At 41.4% G+C, this 21,129-nt stretch overlaps 1 protein-coding gene across 1 annotated transcript in view; it reads right to left on the bottom strand.

Annotated features, from left to right (window-relative positions):
• LOC134356492 (neuropilin and tolloid-like protein 2) overlaps positions 1-21,129 on the bottom strand; it is a 46,161-nt gene extending 25,032 nt beyond the window's left edge. The window contains exons 1-2 of the mRNA XM_063067449.1: positions 20,543-21,129; positions 16,333-16,386 (exon numbers count right to left, since the gene is read on the bottom strand). Of these exons, the coding sequence (XP_062923519.1) occupies positions 16,333-16,386; positions 20,543-20,579 (91 nt within the window). The 5' untranslated portion in view covers positions 20,580-21,129. The remainder of the gene's footprint in view (positions 1-16,332; positions 16,387-20,542) is intronic.

Raw genomic sequence — 21,129 nt, 5'->3', positions numbered from 1 at the left:
GCCCTGGGATGCCATTAAATCACACAACAGGAGTTCTGATCCTTCCTGATCTTATGACAGTGCTCACACTAACACAGATGCAAAATGAAGGTGGAGCCAGAAACAAGAAGAGTTCAAGGAAGTCTTAGCAAGTGAAGTTCTTTTTTCACTGATATTCTGTGTGTGTTGAAATTGGCATGTGATGCTTATTATGAGGTAGGTGTACAAATAAGTTTTTTTGATGGGCAGAAGACACCCATTACTTTTGTTCTTATTCCCTCACAAGACGTAAGATAAATCATGCACAACTTGAGAAAGAAGCACTTTGAATTAAGTTTGGAATCAAGAAATTCTGTCACTGTTTACTAGGGAGATCCTTTATGCCGGCAACAGATCATAAGCCACAATTAGAAATATTAAACTCCAAAGCAATGAAACATAGTGTGATGAAATCAAGACTATGAAGATGAGGAAATCCTTCAATGACAATGACAATGAATCTCAAGTGAATTGTCATTGTAAATACTTAGTCATGTCTACCATTTGAGAATGTTAATGTTGGAAATCTTGAGGATTTTCTAGTAACTGTCTGAAATCACAGCCAAGCCCGGAAAGTCCCAATACATCAGGGAGCCAGCTTGGTCATACTTCATACTGAACACATGCAAGCATGATGCGGCTGCAAGAATTATTGCTTACTGGCATCATTTGGACAATGACCCCAAATCATTGATAGCCAAGTGCAGAAATTGCCAAAAATCTGGTAACAAACCAACCAGAGCTGTTTTATAGTCATGGTCATGCCCTACCAAATCTTTTCACACTTTTGTATACAAGGAATGGTATGCAGACTTTTGTGTATAAAAAATGACTATTTCCTGGTGCTGACCTGCTAGTCAGTCAAAATGAAGTCAAGTAAAGAAAAAACTGAGTTTTTGTGTATGAGTACTGACGTAATAATTGAATGTTATTGCTTACTGGTGGAGTCTTTTTCTTATGATCTCACAGCTTCGAAATACCCTTAAAATCTTATGAAATTGAATGCTATCAAACATCTTCTTGTTTCTTCATATCATTTAGATAGAGCACAAGACAGGATAATCAAAATAGCTAAATAAGGATTCAAGTAAGGATATTTATATCAGCATAATACATTGCTTGGTCAGTGCTCCGTTAAGATCAGGACAACTCTTGACAATACCACGAGGTACCTTCTGCAAAACTATCGATGAGATGCAGATTGGTAATATGCATGAACTTTGTTCCACCAAATGTAGCTTTATTGAACAAAATTTTTTAGGTATTGCCAAATTTGGTTTCAAGAACAGAAGTGATTGAGTCAGAGATGCTGCTATGACACTTATCAGAGAAATACTGTTTCATGAACAATTGCATTAATTTTCCCAGCCTCGTCACCAGATCAGACTCATACAAGTGGTAGGTAACAGGTCTAGCAGTGGTTTGCAGAACCAAGTATGACCAGAACGTTAATATGGATCAAATGATCTGAGCCAGAGATGATGTGAGAGTTGAACCACTTAGTCATTTCTGGGAATGAACTATGAAATCTAAGCAAGCCTGACGAAGAAGCAGGACTATCTTATAGTGCAAATCCAAGCCAGTTGAATGGTTAATATGATACCAAAACTTGTAAGGAGATCTGGAAGACTTCAAAGGCAATCAATAGATGAGTTTTATTTAAAACGGATGTCTTTTAATTACGCAAAATTTCTATATTGATTTTTTTTTGTTATTGTCTATCTTGTAAGGAATGGACTCATCAAAGTAAATGTAAAAAGGTACAGATTAAAAAAAAAATAGTAGCTGAGTGTATCTAGATGCAGGGACCAACTATGATCTCATTGGAGAGTAGAGTAACGTGGTATTTATACTTTGCAGCAATAAGCAGTCCAAGGTATAAACTTCAAAAGTCAACAGACTAGAAATTTAACTGACCTGCACTGACTTTTTTTATGCAGTGCATTGTTAAGATCAATTTAAATTGGTGTCGAACTCACTAGCAATTCTTTTTCTCTGTGAAATGGATTGAGAACATAAGACCAGTATCTGCATTAGGGGACTTGATGTTTATTGACTAACATGTGCTACCAATGACAATATTATTAGTCAACATCAAGTTTAATGTCATGTACACATGTACATGTATGCACAGATGCAATGAATTTTTTTTTGCAGCAGAGCCACATAGCTTCATATAAGCAACATTTGTTTAATGTCCGATCCATTTGCTAACAGGCTGTAAACAATTACTGAAAACATTTAGGAGATCTTGGCCATTTATTAGTGCAGAATGGCATGCCAGAAAAACAAGGAATGGGAGTGAAAAGCCCAGGTGAATGTATGTGTAAGCAGGCAAGGGATAGCTTATCCCTTTGTACTGGCTGATGTTGTTCTTCTCTGTGCCTTCTGGAGCATCAGACAGCAACCTTTGCCATTTTCTTAGCATTTGTCTGTTTTTTTTAACGAAGCCGAGTTGCTAGCTCGACACTCAACCCAGCGTGGATGGAAAGGAACTGGCCGGATTCGAACCCAGGACCACTTGCATTGAAATCTGGGGGGAAGCCGCTGCACCACCGGCCAACTATTTGTACTGGTTAACTAGGAGATTCTCCCTAGTCAGCACTGAAGCATGCCGGTAAGGAGAAGGAACCAAGTCCAGAATACAGCTTACCATTACCATCAGGGGGTGCCATCTCTATGTGCAGGGATGGCATAGCTCTGGTGCTGGAGTCTGTGAAAATGAGTCAGCACGTCCACTGTCAGATAGATACGCCTAGGCTTTTCCTTCTGACTGACAATATCATGCTGAGTGTAGGCTGTGAGGTTATCCAGGCTGTTCATCATGGGGGTTACTTCCTCTCATGCAGCTCTACTCCAGAGTGTAAGATACAGGGGCTGGGCATGCATTCAGAGTTGTGGTTAGTCAGGCGTTCAGCTATTATACTGGTGCCAATCCATCCAATAGAATGATTCAATCCAGGAGAACTTATGACTCATCCTGTCTTTAAATAAAACATCTAATTATTCCTCTACTCTTATTTTTCACTTCAAATAATCATCTGATTTCCTTTTAAATGTCTCCTTTGAATTTGCTTCCTACCATAATTTCAAAGAATGCATCCCAAGTCACAACAATTTCCTGCATATACTTTCTTGGATGTCCACTCTCAACATTTTATCAGTTACATTAATCTGTGTTCTCCGGTTTCTGTCCACTCTGCCACAAAAACAATTGCTCATGACTTACTCTATCGAAACCATTCACGATTAATGACTGAGCAGGGGTCTGTGGTGCAGAAGGGAAAGAGGGAGAAGTGGGGAGTGGTAGTGATAGGGGACTAAGTAGTCAGAGGAACAGACAGGAGATTCTGTGGACATGAATGAGCCACCCGGATGGTATGTTGTTTCCCAGAGGTGCCAGGGTCAGGAACGTCGTGGATCGCGTCCACAGCATTTTAGAGAGGGAGGGTGAGCAGCCAGATGACTTGGTACATATTGGTGCCAATGACATAGGAAGGAAAAGTAAAGGGGCCCTGAAGGGAGAATTTAGTGAGCTAGGCAGAAGCAGGACGTCCAGGATAGTAAATTCTGGATTGCTACCTGTGCCATGTGCTAGTGAGCGTAGAAACAGGATGATTTGGCAGATAAATGCATGGCTGAGAAGCTGGTGTAGGGGGCAGGGTTTCAGGTTCTTGGATCATTGGGATCTCTTCTGGGGGAGGTTTGACCTGTACAAAAGGGACAGGTTGCACGTGAACCTGAGGGGGACCAACATTCTGGCGGGCAGGTTTGTTTGAGCTGTTGGGGAGGGTTTAAACTAATTTGGCAGGGTGTGGGAACCAGAGTGAAGGGACGCAGGATGTGACTGATGGTAAAAAAGTAAAGATAGCCTGCAGTCAGACTGTCAGGAAGGGCAGGCAGATGACAGGACTCTGGCATGGAGCTAGAGGTCTGGAAAATTGCAAATGTCACTCCACTCTTTAAGAAAGGATGAAAGCAGCAGGAAGGAAATTACAGACCAGTTAGCCTGACATCAATGTTTGGGAAGATGTTGGAGTCAATTGTTAAGGATGAGGTTATGGAGTACTTGGTGACACAGGACAAGATAGGACAAAGTCAGCATGGTTTCCTTAAGTGAAAACCTTGCTGGACAAACCTGTTGGAATGCTTTAAGGAGATTACAAGTAGGATCGATAAAGGGGATGCTATACAGTGGTATATTTGGACTTTCAAAAACCCTTTGACAAGGTGCCACACATGGGGCTGCTTACAAAGTTAAGAACCCATGGTCTTACAGGAAAGTTACTAACATGGTTAGAGCATTGGCTGATTGGTAGGAGGCAGCGAATGGGAATAAAAGGATCCTTGTCTGGTTGGCTGCCAGTGACTAGTGGTGTTCTACACGGGTCGGTGTTGGGACCACTTCTTTATATGCTGCATATAAATGATTTAGACAATGAAATAGATGGTTTTGTTGCCAATTTTGCAGATGATACTAAGATTAGTGGAGGGACAGGTAGTGTTGATGAAACAGGGTAGACTGCAGGAGGACTTAGATAGATTAAGAGACTGGGAAAGAAAGTGGCAAATGAAATACAATGTTGGAAAATGCACAGTCATGCACTATTGTAGTAGAAATAAAAGTGCGGACTATTTTCTAAACGAGGAGAAAATCCAAAAATCTGAGATGCAAAGTGACTTGGGATTCCTTGTGCAGAACACCCTGAAGGTTAACTCACAGTTTGAGTCAGTGGTGAGGAAGGCAAATGCAATGAGGGTATTCATGTCAAGAGGTCTAGAATATAAAAGCAGGGATGTGATGCTGAGGCTTTATAAGGCACTGGTGAGGCCTCACCTTGAGTATTGTGAACAGTTTTGGGCTCCTCATCCAAGAAAAGAGGTGCTGGCATTGAAGAGAGTCCAGAGGAGGTTCACAAAGATGATTTTGGGAATGAGAGGGTTACCATACGAGGAACGTTTGATGGCTCTGGGTCTGTACTCACTGGAATTTAGAAGGAAGAGAGGGGATCTGATTGAAATCCTTTGAATGTTAAAAGGCATAGACAGAGAACATGTGGAAAAGGCGTTTCCCATGGTTTGGGAGTCCAGGACAAGAGGGCACAGCCTCAGTGTAAACGGGTATCCATTTAAAACAGAGATGCAGAGAAATTTCTTTAGCCAGAGGGTGGTGAATTTGTGGAACTTGTTACCACATGAAGCAGTGGAGGCCAGGTCGCTGGGTGTATTTAAGGGAGAACATGATAGGTTCTTGATGGGACTAGGCATCAAAGTTTACGGGGGTGGGGGGGAATGCCGGAAAGTGGGGTTGAGGAGGGGGAGAAAAGGATGAGCTATGATTGAATGGTGGAGCAGACTCGATGGGTCAAATGGCCTCATTCTACTCCTATGTCTTATGGTCTTATTGTCTTAAAGAAGTTGCTCATAACATGTTCATTGTAAGAAACATGGTCCCAATGTTTCAAGTTATTATGAAGAAACTTGCAAGCCATTAATGAAAAGTGATATGGTAAGTAGGAAGAATCTATTAGGTAGTTGGGGAAATCTAAGATACAAAGTATTACCTTACTTCAGAGCCAGGGATGTCAGAAGTGATGCTGGACAACACTGCCATTGCCTGAGCACAAGTGGCAATTAATGCTCAGACAATTTTAACTATGAGGGTGGTAGTTTTTTATTGAATTGTATCAACGATTATAGGAAACAGACTGATAGATCTATGATTCAATAAAAAAGCACAACAGGCGAGATTAGCAGAAAGGCTGTTTCAATTAGTTTTATATCCTGTTGCTCTACACAACTAATGTCTTTCAGTTTTGGCATAATTTCAATAAATATCTTAGATATCCTCTCTAAGCTTTCACATCTTTTGAAAAATTAGGTACATTAATTCCCAATTTCTCTTTGTTCCTGGACCTTTTAGTTCATATTGAGTCTCTCATTCTCCTAGAAGGCAACATTTTGGTAGAATGAGGCAAAAGCTCATCTGATACATTGGTGCAATATCATCACTTAGTCTGTCATCCTGAAAACTATTCCTGTCACTGCCCTTCGCTATTTTTCAGGGTTTGCTGATATCTGTAAATTTTGAAATCGTGCCCTGTGTACTTAAACACAAATCATTAAATGATTAAGAAAAATTGAACATGCATACACAAAAAATGACAATCCTAATAGATCCTTCCTCTGACTTTATTGAGAATCTCAAACAAATCAATGAAAACACAATTTTGCTTAAGAAATGATATATGAAATCCATATTTTTCTAAGTGTAAATTAATTTTGACTTAAGTAGTCGATCACAAAATTTAAACCAACGCATTTGTTTTTGACCTTTAACTACCTCTCCCGTTCCAATAGATGATAATAATTTGTCATGAACAAATATTATCCTACTCCTACTTTCTTCAGCATTCTAGACTCGTTGGAAAGAGTGACTTTCTACATCAAGTGATGTCATTTTTTAAAATAGCTTGTCATTATCTAGAGTCACAAAGTCACAGACAGATACAACATAGAAAAAGGCCTGTTGACCCACTGAATTGGTGTTGACCACCAATCACTCTGGTTACACAAATTCTACCCTAACCCCTTAATAGCCTCTCACATTCCCTTCAACTCCTCACTAGATTATACCACTCATCTACACACTAGGGATAATTTAGACAGAACAATTAACTTGCACCCACAATTTCTTTTGATTTAGCAGGAAATCGGTAGAGCTGGAGGAACCAACGTGGTTATAGGGAGTTAGTGCAAACTCCCCATGGACAGCACCAGAGATAAGGAATAAACTTAGGTCCCCTGGAACTGTGAGGCAGCTAGTCTACTAGTTACACCACCAGGTCATCCAGATTTTCCTACTATCAATTTTTGGAATAGAAGCTTTCAGAATGAAGTGATATATAAGCTGTTCACATTCACTACTGACCCATGGGTTACGGGGTGACCTAGTTTCTTTCCTATTGATGCAAGTGGATGTGTGCTTTCCAGATTGAGATGGCATTTAATTGTCCATCCCTAACTCCCCTTGAGCAGGTGAAGGTCATTTGCCTCCCTGAATTGTTGCAGTCCTTGAGATGTGGGGAGGGGATTCCAGGATTATGACCCAGCGACAACCGACAGCAATATACTGTACTTCTATGTCAGGATGGTGTGTGGTTTGTGTTCCTGGTGGTGGTGTTCTCGTGCTTTGCTCTTCTAGCTGGCAGAGGCCATGGGCTTGTAAGGTGCTGCCTTAAGAGTGCTGGTGAGATGCTGCAGTGCATACTGTAGCTGGTACAAACAACATTTACTGTGTATTGGCGGTGAGTATCTGAACAGTTGTGAGTGGGTGCGCTGTTCTGTATGGTGTCACACTTCTGGACTGTTACTGAAGCTGCATTCAAACCGTCAGATATTTCATCACATTCCTGTCTGGTGTGGACAGGTGTTGGGAAGTTAGGAGGTGAGTTAGTCACTCCCTGCAGAATGCATCGCCTCTGATCTGCTCTCGAAGACACATCCACTGAGTTTCTGAATCCTTTGGTATCTACTTACTTCCTGAATTTGTACCAACCCATGTGCACCAACCCAGAGCATGGCTCTGTACAGCAGTGTGACATTGAACAACATAATGCCATCTTACATGAACAACATATCAAGCCAAACTGAAGCACGAACTAACTTACACAAAAAAAGCAATGAATAAGTTAGCAAATGAAAGTATAAAAAACTTAAAAAACACTTTTAAACCATCAAAACATTATGGAAGATTCAATTAATCCAAACAATTACGTAAGTAACCTTGTACTTACCAAGACTCTTGGCAACCATTGCTTTCTATTCAAATGAATGGACTTACTGTTCCTGCAGTGAGTCTGATGCAGACACAGTTTGCAGACTTCTCAGTGTAACATCAGAGTTCAGCACTGGAATGCAGTTGGAAAAGTGCCAGTGGAAAACAACCAGCAAGTCTGTGATTGTTTGAGACACCCATGTTTGATTGGACTGTTGAAACTGCTGAAACTGCCAGAATTACCTAATAACTTCTGGCTAATGGTCATTTCTATCCAAAGATAAAGGTTTATCAAAACTGACAGTGAGCCATAAGTGCATCCAATGCAGCCTGACCTTCCTGGCATTCCTCTACTTATTCTCTTTTTTTAATAAATAGTTCAATTAGGAGATTTTATTGGAACAGTTCTGGGATAATAGGCAAAAACATAATAATTTTCAATAAAAATTCACAAGGATTTAAGTGCCAGTGTTGCATTTGTTATATTGATTGTGATAAAAAGCAAAGTTGGTTGTAAAAGGACCTTGCATGATTGTCTACTCTGATATTCTCCGTTCAAAAGAAATTGACTGGAAATAATATGCAAATCTAAAGCTTCCTTCGGAGCATTAAAAAAAAGTCCGAAATCACTGCCTTGACAATGGTAACACTTCAAGTGAAATTCAGCTAATATTTGAAAGAGGATTATGCAAAGGGAGGTGAATTATGAACCAGCTAGAAGTATTAAGGGATTTAACGGTTGTCAAATCTCTTACTTACATTACCTGTTTCTGTTGGCACGGTGGATAATGCAAGTACACAACATGATAGAATGTCCATTAATCTCTGCTAGTTAAAAAGGAATACTGGATTTATAAACAATATTTTCAATTTGAGAAATTGTAAAATGTGATTGACTGACCAGCCCGTAACTGAAAACGATCCTGCACAGCCTAATTCGGGGAAGAATAGGAACTACAGTTTTGTGGTAAAGTCACGAAATATTGTCATAAGCACAAGTACATATAAGCATGAGTGCAACCAAAAACTAACTTTCAGGAGTATCACAAGCACATGGCATCATATAAGCAACATTCACAAGAAAAAAAAAACTGACACCCAAATTTTACAAGAAAACACAATTAGAACAAAAAAAAACTGAAGTCCCTTTTAGTGCAAAATGGTTAAAGAAGTCATAGTGTTGCTAAACTGTAAAGATCAGTATTGCTTTGGTTGGTTCAGGCTGAACAGAAGTAGCTGTTCTTGAACCTGATGGCATGGAATTGTAGGCTTCCGTACCCCCTGCCCAATGATCGCTGGGAAAAGATGGCATAGCTCAGATGATTGGGAGGTTAGGTGTTCGAAGTTGCCTTCTTGAAGTGGCACTATCTGTAGAGGCTACCAGTAATGGGGAGGGACGTCCCCTTGATTTATTGAGCAGAGACCACTTCTCTCTGAGCTTCTTACATTCCTGTGCATTTGAATTGCCATACCAGACCATACTGCAACCCATCAGGTATATGTCCAACAGTACATCTGTAGAAATTTGTCAGAGTGTACAATAACAAGACGGACCTCTTTCAGCTTCCAAGAAAATATTTGTGATTACATCTATGTGCTGCGCCCAGGACAGGTCACCTGATAATACTCAGAAATTTAAAGTTTCTGATTATTTCCACTGCCAATGTAGACTGGCACATTTTCACCCTCCTTCTCCTTTCAAAGTCAACAATCCGCTCTTTAGTTTGGCAGACTTTGAGCGACAGAGTGGTGTAGCACCACTCAACCAGGTATCCTATCTCACTCGGGTAAGCTGACTCCTCACCAGCTATGAGTTGCCCGACAGCAACAGCCTTGCCAGCAAATTTGAAGATGGCATCGAAGCTGTGCTTATCCACACAGTCTTGTGTGGGTAGGGAGTAGAGCAGGGGGCTTTGCATGCAGCCTTAAGGTGCACCTGTGTTGATAATCAGAGAGGAGGAGATGTTGTTACCAATTCTCACTGATTGAGGTATGTTTGTGCTTGGAGTTAGGGCAGATGAACTGGAAGATTGGAAGACCATTCTTCAACCATCAGATAGATGGTCAAAGTCCATGTATACTGAGTCAAAGTGGTGCAACTATTTTTTATTTACTCATTCCCAGATGTCAATGTCACCAGCATGATCAGCATTTAGGGCCCGTAGAATACCTCCAACAAAAGTTGGTAAATACAAGTCCCAGTTGTCTAGGAATGAATCAATTATCTCATATCTGGGAAGAGAATCACTCAAAGTCATAGAGTCCAACATATGTTGTAGATAGGGTCGTGGGCACGTGGCCAAGTGGTTAAGGCATTCAACCAGCGACCTGAAGGTTATGAGTTCGAGCCCCAGCTGAGGCAGCGTGTTGTGTCCGTGAGCAAGGCACTTAACCACACATTGCTCTGCGACGACACTGGTGCCAAGCTGTATTGGCCCTTGCCGTTCCCTTGGACAACATCGGTGTCATGGAGAGGGGAGACTTGTAGCATGGGCAACTGCCGGTCTTCCATACAACCTTGCCCAGGCCTGCACCCTGGAGAGTGAAGACTTTCCAGGTGCAGATCCATGGTCTCGCAAGACTAACGGATGCCTTACCCGCGGAAGAGGATTGTCGAAGATTGCAGAGAGACATTGATAGGATGCAGAAGTGGGCTGAGAAGTGGCAGATGGAGTTCAACCCGGAGAAGTGTGAGGTGGTACACTTTGGAAGGACAAACTCCAAGGCAGAATACAAAGTAAATGGCAGGATACTTGGTAGTGTGGAGGAGCAGAGGGAATCGGGGTACATGTCCACAGATCCCTGAAAGTTGCCTCACAGGTAGATAGGGTAGTTAAGAAAGCTTATAGGGTGTTAGCTTTCATAAGTCGAGGGATAGAGTTTAAGAGTCGCGTTGTAATGATGCAGCTCTATAAAACTCTGGTTAGGCCACACCTGGAGTACTATGTCCAGTTCTGGTCGCCTCACTATAGGAAGGATGTGGAAGCATTGGAAGGGGTACAGAGGAGATTTACCAGGATGCTGCCTGGTTTAGAGAGTATGCATTATGATCAGAGATTAAGAAAGTTAGGGCTTTACTCTTTGGAGAGAAGGAGGATGAGAGGAGACATGATAGAGGTATACAAGATATTAAGAGGAATAGATAGAGTGGATAGCCAGCGCCTCTTCCCCAGGGCATCACTACTCAATATAAGTGGACATGGCTTTAAGGTAAGGGGTGAGAAGTTCAAGGGGGATATCAGAGGAAGGTTTTTTACTCAGAGAGTGGTTGGTGCGTGGAATGCACTGCCTGAGTCAGTGGTGGAGGCAGATGCACTAGTGAAATTTAAGAGACTACTGACAGGTATATGGAGGAATTTAAGGTGGGGGGGGTTATATGGGAGGCAGGGTTTAAGGGTTGGCTCAACATTGTGGGCTGAAGGGCCTGTACTGTGCTGTACTGTTCTATGTTCTAGCATAGAGAGACCGGACCCTCTCAGCTCACCATGTCCACACCAATGTTTCTGCCTGATATACTTCAGTGCATTGATTATCTAATTTCTTTACCCTTGGCCCTTTTGGTTGTGCATGTTTATCATACATTGAAATGATGGAAGACACAGCGATGAGTGGTGCAGCAGAAAATTGAAAAAGGTCTATTTCAAATGTACAAGTTAATGTTCACCTGCTGTTCAATCATAAATCTACCTCCCAACATAAAACTTATCTTTGTGATGGGAAATAGAAAAATATCCATCATCTCCAAATGTATCATACTGGGTCAGATAGCCTGATAGAGACAGTAGAAAATGCTTCACTAGAGAAAGAATCACACCCAGTCTGGAACTTCATTATGCAACGCTCTTTGATTCTATGCATACTGCAGAATATACATGCAGTTACTTTGTGGTTTAGGCAATACATACACAGTTAACTCAAACTACTGACTTGAGACATTATAAACTTACATTACTGTAGATCTACAGCAGATATATATGTAGCAAGGGGGTGCCTAAGACATTTTTGCTGTACTGTATTTGTCAACATGGAGCGGAGAGCGAGTTTGTAAATCTGGCGGGAACAAAGGATGTCAGGAATGGCGAGGGTGGAGCACCGCAAGAGGGATGTAGGACAGGTGGCAGAGAAGGCGTGCCAGGGGAGGGGGTTGGCATGGGTGCAGACACACCCAGCCCTGATACACCAGGCAAGGTCATTTGATTCCAAACAATTGGATTATTAGTCATTACAAACTGTCTTTCTGGTGCTTCCTGCCCCCCCTCCCCCCTTTTCCCAACCATGATTCCCCTTTCCCTGACCCCTTCCCACTCCCAGTCCACAATAGAGACCCATATCAGAATCACGCTTCTTCGCATAAATCATGAAATTTTTTTTTCCTTTGTGACAGCAGCACAGTGTGCCTGAGACTTTTGCACAGTACTGTGTGCAATAATGAAATATTAGATCTAAGCTGCCTATAGTACACACTAAAAAGTCATTTGGGTAAAATTAGTGGTGAAGTTGCCAACGTAAGTATCCTACTGGATTGAAGAAGCTTCATAAGAAAGCTGCTGATTAACTTAAGGTCATTATATAAGCCCAAGGACTGCACGCCATGCATGCAGAAAGTGGTCCTATCACTAAGGTCAGTGGTTAAACAAACTGTTGTAAAATTCTTTGTTGGCAATTTCCAAGCCATCAATCTCTAGAAGGCAAGGAAACCAGATGCACACCATTCACTGTCTACAAGTTTTTCTTATAACTCACGCCTTTCCTCTATTTTTGCAGGCTCAGTACCTTGGAATGCTCTACTTGACAGCAGCATGGGCATCGCTTCACCAGACAGATGGAACCATTTCGTCTCTACTTTCTCAGGGGCAAATAGGGCCGGATTACAAAGGCCGCTCTTCCAAGTGTGTTTCAGAGGGCATGCATGATGTCTGTTTTGCACCAGAGTTGTAGCAATAGTTTATGAATAAAATGATCAGACTACTGGGGATCAGAATTAGGCGCAAATGTGCTTTTGTAAACAAAAATTTAAAATGTTGCCACATATTACAACCACAATCATTGAAACCCTTCCTTGGAACAGATCACAGGGATAGTTTGCAGAAAAGAAACAAATATATAATTAAATTGAGGCTTACTTAAGCACAAGTTTTTGGAACGGAAACCCCACTAAAATGAAAATTATATTTATACTAAATCCACTAAAATATTAATTCATATGAGAATATGATCTGTCTTTGATTTTTTTTTACCACTTTGTTGATCTGTTTATCTTTATATCAATTCATGGAATGGTGGTGATTTCAGCCTCATAACCTGTAAGTGAATTTAAATCATTTAGTTCCTCTGTAATTTGATGAGAAGAAGGGGCAACAGTACATTGTGATGCAAGAATGTTAGTTCTTTGAGTTGCTCAGATGTAAAGGGCAGAGGAACATAGTCTAATGCGGCCATTCCAGAGCAAGGCATTCATTGTGCACTGCAGAACCTATCTCCTCATTGTGTATAAAACAACGGTGAGAAATACCCCAAGCCACTGAGCAAGGCCACATCATCTGAAACTTAAATAAAAGCAAGAGGACACTTCCATTATGAATTGACATGTGCATAGAAAGCCTGTGATTATGCAGTACTCTGAAACAACTTGAAGATGAGTAGAATCACAAACAAGAGAAAATTTGCAGATGCTGGAAATCCAAAGCAACACACACAAAATGCTGGAGGAACTCAGCAGACCAGGCTGCATCTATGGAAAACAGTAAACAGTTGAAGTTTTGGGCCAAGACCCTTTTGTCCTGCCGAAATGCAGGGTGAAAGGCTACCTAGAGTAGGAAAGAATATGAAGCTCGGTATACGATCATATCCAACATGACATTATTTCAGAGAAACTGAGCAGCTGTATCCTGTTCCCCATTCGAATGTTTGTGTACTATCCAAATCATTAACATGGGATATCACTGTAGTCTTATCATTTGTTAAGAAAACTAACTCAAGCACTATTTTGAATAAATGCCTAAAATGGCAAAACAAAACATTCTGCCTTAGAATGAGGCGGTTATATTTTGAATGTGAATTCTCTGGCTCTGCATATCATGTTGAAGGAAATTTGCAATTCCAGAGCTGTTAAAGTACAGGGTGCAGAAAATAATCCATTATCTGTGATTGCAAGATATTGATGTGAAGCCAGAGATGTTATAAAGATGCTCAATGAATAATGAACTCAATTTCTACATATCTTCATGTGATTCTTGTAATAATTCTCCAGTAACAAACTAATATGTATTTTACCTAATATGCCCATGGTCGAAACCAGAATATATATTTGTGTTTGGTCTTGAAAAGCTTCATTTACTGTGTAAACATATGCAACATGAACATCAGCAAATTACCAACACACTACTTTGACCATGGAACATTGACACCTGTAATAAACAAATCATTTAGAACCATCACAATTTCAGACATAAAAGGTACCTTTTGTTCCTAATAAAGCAGCCACTGAGTGTATGTTTCTGGTTGTCTGCTGCTGGAACCCACCCACTTCAAGGTTTGACGTGCTGTGCATTCAGAAATGCTCTTCTGCACATCACTGTTGTAACACACGGTTACTTGAGTTATTGTCACCTTCCGGTCAGCTTGAACCAGTCTGGCCATTCTCCTCTGACCTCTCTCATTAACAAGGCATTTTCACCAACATAACTGTTACTCACTGGATTTTTTCTTTGTTTTTGCACCATTCTCTATAAACTCTAGAGACTGTTGTGCATGAAAATCCCAGGAGGTCAGCAGATTCTGAGATACTCAAACCACCCCATCTGGCACCAGCAATCATACCACGGACAAAGCCGCTTAGACCACATTTCTTCCCTATTCTGATATTTGCTCTGAATAGCAACTGAACCTCCTGACTACGTCTGTGTGCTTTTATGCATTGAGTTGCTGCCACATGATTGGCTGATTAGATACTTGCATTAACAAGCAGGTGTACAGATGTACTTAACAAGTGACCACTACGTGTAAATAAATCAGCTTCATTCTAACCAGTCTAATGTCTGGCTTGTGAGAAGTGGGAGCTCTCAATGCTGAAGAATCTAGCAGGTGAGCCGTCTGATTCTTGTTACATGCCGTATGAATAGTGGACAGGGTTTACTCTGCACTTTACAGCAGATGTCTTGGCAACGCTTCAAATTTTAATCAACGTAATTATTCCGAATGGAGATGCAGATGTATCGGACTACTTGAACCGATGGCACACACAGATGCTACAAAACCTGCATCATTTCTGCTTAAATTTCAGTACAGACTTACTGAAAACTTCATGGTGCTGCCCATTTGGTGATTATTTACCTTTCCTTCATTTGAAAACTTTGACTTGCATCAACAAATATTCTACAAATGCAGATAAAAGTCATAATTTTCTGCGAGCACCATGGATTCCCTGTTGCTGTGTTCCAGGATGTTCAACACTTCAAGTGAAGTTAAAGAATTACTTTTTAAATAAATGGTTTCCAAAGCACAAGATTAATTCTAACAAATAATTTTAGGTTAGATTTCTCTTAAATACTTGTCAATAAATGTACATTCAGAAACATTTCAATTCACTGCAGGGATTATTTTACTTAGAAACAAGCTTTTATTTAGAGAAAAGAATGGAAAATTGATAGAATCCACTGCCCCTTGTTTTTCAGAACTCTGGAAATGACATTTCATCCACAAGGTTTTCCAGAAGCAATAATTATATTTTAAAAACTACATCGCATGATTGTATTCATGGAAAACTTCCCCCTCCCCCCCTTAGATTGCATTGGGTTCAAGATTTTATGGGCCATTGGACACATTTTAAAAGGCAAAAAGGTCTTTGTAACTTTAATCATTGTTTTCGGTGTAAATACTTCCCGCCGTCAGTTATTATTTAAAGGATTTAAATTGCCATAGTTTCAGTTTCCACAAAACTGAAATTTGAAAGTCATTTACACAACTGCCTGCCTCAGATGGCTTCTTACAACAGTACCACTCCGAAAGGGATTGGGGACACGGAACTGGCGTGGACGCCAGCGCGCAGTGGAGGGGCTTGGGGGTCTCCGGACTCACGACAGGCGGTCGCAGATAATAAATGTATCTCTGATGGCGCTTGAGTGAAAAATAATGCGGCGAGTAAATGGTTAATGGCTGATGCACAGACAATAAGTGGCTGTCATGTTCTCCTCCTGGCACTAACATACACGTATTTAGTAGCGGCATGTATATTTCTGAATATATTAGGGTAATAATGTGCGTAAGTGTAGGCGCGGTAAGACAGTGCTAACATTAAGGTGGTAAACGCCAGATCGATATATAACTGGGTTCTAATGCTGGACGGCAATAATCGGAGTGCCGATATATTTCCGGCTGCTCCAGTCAAATTGAATTGTTCTCGCCAACCGGGGAATAAGAGGCGCCTCTTATTTTGCCTTTTATTAATCAGATGGCTGCCGGTATACTCGCCAAAGGATTCTAACCAGATCAATGCGATCAAGTGAATTACTAGCAAAAAAACAGAATTAGAAACTCACCTTCTGCCTTTTGTATAGAAGCGATCCCTCCGGTGAGAACAATGATCGACCACACTGGAAAAGAGAATTAGGTTTCAGTGTGTGGATGTCACATAACACTGCCACTCAAACGTAGAAAACTGGGCAGAATTTACAGAGAATATGAAGTGTAATCTTAAATTTGAAAACATGGGATACAAAATAAGGTATTTATTGCATAAAGTATTCCCAATAAATATTAAACAAAGAAGAAATCTAACATGCAGGATCTGTGCTCTAGATACGCCGTACAGCAGTAAAGGTACTCTTATGAAGTACTCTTCCTCAGCAGTAAATAAGAAGGGTTGCGGGAAAATGTTTCAGGGTAGTTTGCCTCTTGCCGTCGATAAGTATGTGCTACATTGTGCCTGGAACCGGTGGTGAAGTAGTCAGCCCCGGGATACTTATACAATGTCTCCCTGAACTCACTGCATGCACTGAACAACTTAACGTGATTTTATTTCTTATCTAGAGTGTAAGAAAAAGAGGTTATGTTTGGTCAAATAGTAGTTTTATAATTGAGTGTCTGTAAGAATTCTTAAAATTAGGATTCTGTGTCAGCCAAGAGTGAGGTTTATCTCGCTTCTTCAATAAGGTGCAATTAGAAACCGTGCCATTGTCTGGACCCCAACTTTTTTTTCAGGAAATAGTTGGAATTATGGTGAGGAACTAAATACGGTATAGTTAGAGAACGTTTTCAATGGATGATCGATAGGTGTTTAAATAATTCCGCCGCCCCCACCTGCCCCCTGCTTGGAAATGAATGGTCAGGCTGTGGTCGAGTCATTCAAATTCCAATTACCAATACATGGAAGTGGGAGAAACATGTTACACTGGTCGCTGGGAAAGCCCAGCAGAGATTGGCCTTCCCACACCACCTTAGGAAATTCAACATCTCAGGAGGTATCCTGTCGAATTTTCACTCAGTCTTGTCACCACCTCTATCACCTTTTGGTTTCCCGCTCCCCGCCCCCCACCCCCCAAGTCTACGATGCTGCGAACGGTCCACTTCGAGGGGAAGATCATTCATTGTCCGTCAGCTGCTGACATTGAATGACCCTGTTCATCGCCAGAGCGAAGAAGAGAACTGGGAAAAAAAACATTAATGCTGACTCCACCTATCCCAGCAGTCACCTATTCACCAAATTGCCATCTGGGAGTCCATCACCAACAGGGCTGCACATATGTAGCTTTCCAGCTTCTCAGCAAACCCTCACTGTCCCTGCACACATCCATTAAATGGCCTTTCCTGCTCTACTTTTTTATCTGTTGATAACTATTGAGAATGTTCATATGTGCATATTTATTTAAATTTGATTATTGACGTTTGCACGTATGATCGTTCCGCTAATTGCTGATTGCTCTTGGCCGTTTGCACTATTGTCTAGTAAATTGTTGGTTGCTGTTGTGTTGAATGTTATGATATTGTCTCGTGTTTAATGCTTGGTAACGAACCATACTCAATTCTGATATGTTTCACATACTGGCAATAAAGTGGTTCTGATTAACGTGGCTACCACACGATAAATGCGCGGCCGGCCACATTTCCTGCATGAAACGATTGGTTAAGGATTATGTATTGGGGCATGTATTATTACAGAGATTATCAGACACTCTAAAACCATTGTAAGGAGATTATAAAACCACTGTTGAATAATGAGAAAAGTCTTTGCATATTTGCCCCATAAACGAAGGTTTATTTTATCAGAGCCAATTGTCAGTGTCACAGATTTCCATTTGACACCTATTTTAAAGAATTGCGGACACAAATAATAAAATCGCGATTGTTATGTTTAGAGCTTGAGATTCATAAGATGTCCGAGAGAATAAGCATATTACAGCATAAACAGCGAATAATTGCGAGCCAAGAGAAGTTACAGCATGTAATTATATTAACAGACTCCATGACACCAGAAACGAAGTTCAGACAACTTAGAAATTCTACTTGATCCTCCAATAATTAAGATCTTAAAATATTTAATGCCAATTTAAATTAATATTTACCCGTTTTCGCACGGATGGATATGCTTGGGTCTAGCTTCGCTGGTTCCAAATATCAGATTGGACACCGCTAAATACGCCTTTAATTCCGATACATAAACGGAATATCTTACTGAAAGAGCTGGCTGAACTTTCTGAATAAATGATAAAATTTAGCTACATTCTTGAGATATTGGAACTGAGATTGTGCCAGAACTACGTAGTTCTTTCCATTAAAGTTGAAAGCCTTGGTTTGAACCGGGGCTGGATGCGTGGTTTTCAGAATTAGGAACACTTCGCTGTGTGGTGAGCTTCATTAGTCATCAGCTCGCCTGTATTAAAAGTTTGTGTCCAATACATGAAATCATCAGTACATTCTAATTTACTGCGCAATTCCCTGCTGTCCTGGGATCTGGCTGGAAATCCGGTGGCAGCAGCTGGGTCAGCAGGAAAAGTTCCCTATTTTCGGGCAGAAGTGAATGTTACGTGGCAGCAGGTGGACGCTGCATAAATCGGAGGGAAATGCACTATATCTGTTCCAATGTTAAGCGACTGATTGACTTGCACAAGACAAGCGCAGACGTTCGGTGCAAATGGAGTCAATGGACGCGAGGACGTTGTGGACAGTATGAGGATGGAGAGGACCATACAGGCTCTGGCGCTGGGAGCACCGTCCACATTCAGCAGCTTCCTAGCCAGTCCCCAGGTCCCTTTATTCCTTTAGAACTACTAGCCTTGGATATACTCAGCTTAGGCAACCGTTTGGAGTACTGACTCCTCAAGATTCACAGAGATTCCTGGCTGAAGTGTTGACTTCATGGCCCTTCCTGACGATTCGGAAACATTTTCTGAGATCGTATGAGGAAACAACTTCCAAAACAACTGATTTCCCCTAATTTGAGTCTATTTCGTTTGGAATTTGCCCAATTTTAATATGGGCGACTTCAAGCCTGTAACGTGTACACACATTCAATCCATTAATTATTTACCAAGGAGAACATGGAAGTGCATTCGTCCATTTTTAAAATGTTCGGGGACCGCGCAAAAAATACACTCCAACACTTGAGCCGATGGCGGGAGTTACCGTGCTTTATGTTTAGTGCTCAGCAATATTCTCCAATATTGACCATTTAATCCAGCCAAGAAATGAGGCACTACTAATGTAGAAATCGTGGTGAACGCCTCTGACATTTTGTTCATAAAAGCTGCCAATGAAGTGTAAGCGATTGCATTTGAACCTCGGCAATACGCCGTAGGGTATTAGGTCGAGCGTGAATTCAGCGCCTTCTCCTCTCCGTCGTTACTAGTACACCTGCTCCAATAGCATAGATCGTACAATTTTCTGAATGCGTTGTATACGAAGACATTTGATATCGGTAGAACGAGAATGGGGTTGGTGACAGGGAAAAGTAGATACTTAAGACGGCGCTTTTCAGCTGGGGGCAGACATTGGGCGAGAAAGCTGCGGCGGGCAGCGTGCGGAGGGATCGAAGGCTGGGCTCGCTGTCCTCGAGGTGCTCGGACCAAGCCGCAGCACCACGTGGAGCTGTTCAGCACTTCCCGCAAAGCTGCAGACATCGGGAAAGAAACATCAGCCGGTTTCCATTTAAACCCTCACTCATCTTCAGTAACAGATACAGGCAGTTCCTTTCCAATCTTATCCGCCACTAATTAAGACAGCCGCGTTTGGACTCGCCTCTCCCGTTTTGCCATGTTTTTCCAAACCTCTAGTATCTGAGTTCCGGCGGTTCCACAATTACATCCCCGTGGGACCGAGATCTTTGCTCATGAGCGGTCGAATCGCTCCATTTTATAATCCGCTTCACTTTCCCTGTGCCCGCATTGTTTTATCGAATTTAAAAGGCTTTCTGATGTTTACGCTTCTACACCGTTATACATATTTGTGTAAACTTGTGAGTTTAAATCGTTCGGGAAAACAACCATGTCGGGCATGATCTTGTATGGATTTGTTTCAAATAGTTTGAACACAACCGAGCCGAAATACACTCGTTCTCAGTCAGTTTAAAACGGATATACACGGCCCGTGGGAAAACCAATATTAACGCTAATGCACTGAAACAAAAGCTTTTACAATGAAACAGAAAGGCAGGCAAGTTTTCAAGAGCTGTTATTTTCGCCAAGACTGGTTGTTTTACGAAGCACAACAGTCCTGTAGATGGCGACGTTATTTTATGTTTTATTTGTGACTCACCTTTGAACATGAGGAAAAAGCGTCTTTCCAGCACCATTCTCTCTCGATCAGGAAGATGCCGGTTTTCCTCGATGCCTCTTCGGGTCTATTAAGGAGGCAGTCTGCAAAGCCCAGTGGACTCAGTCGCTAGGTTCACAGCATTTCCTAGTCGGCGTTGTGTGCTCAAAGAATCCACGTTATCCGAATTAAGGAAACGAGATTTCTATTCGGTTGCTTTTCTCCCCCGATACTTACCTACATTCATTGATCAATTTCACATCCAATTTCTTGATGTTCATTACACAAACCATCCCTTTCCCCTGCTGGAGGATGGACTTCTCTCCTGGAAAACAAACTTTCCACACTGGGTTAATCCCATCTTTTGTCCCTCGAGTAATTCCTCCACGGAGACCGCGATAGTCCTTCAGAAATGTTCAGTAGCTGTATTTTTACAATGACTTTTCAAGTGCTTTTAACGCAGGACAGGGCATCTAGGAAAATATGAATTGTTTCTGAAGATGCCAAAGTCCGTTCCAGGGTGCAAAGCAGCAGGAAGGGTCTATCGATCTTTAGAGAGCCTGCAAGAGCCACTCCAGCTCCCCGCTGGA

Source organism: Mobula hypostoma, chromosome 14 (genome assembly GCF_963921235.1).
Source record: "Mobula hypostoma chromosome 14, sMobHyp1.1, whole genome shotgun sequence".
Lineage (NCBI taxonomy): Eukaryota > Metazoa > Chordata > Chondrichthyes > Myliobatiformes > Myliobatidae > Mobula > Mobula hypostoma.
This window is presented reverse-complemented; position numbering and strand designations above follow the sequence as displayed.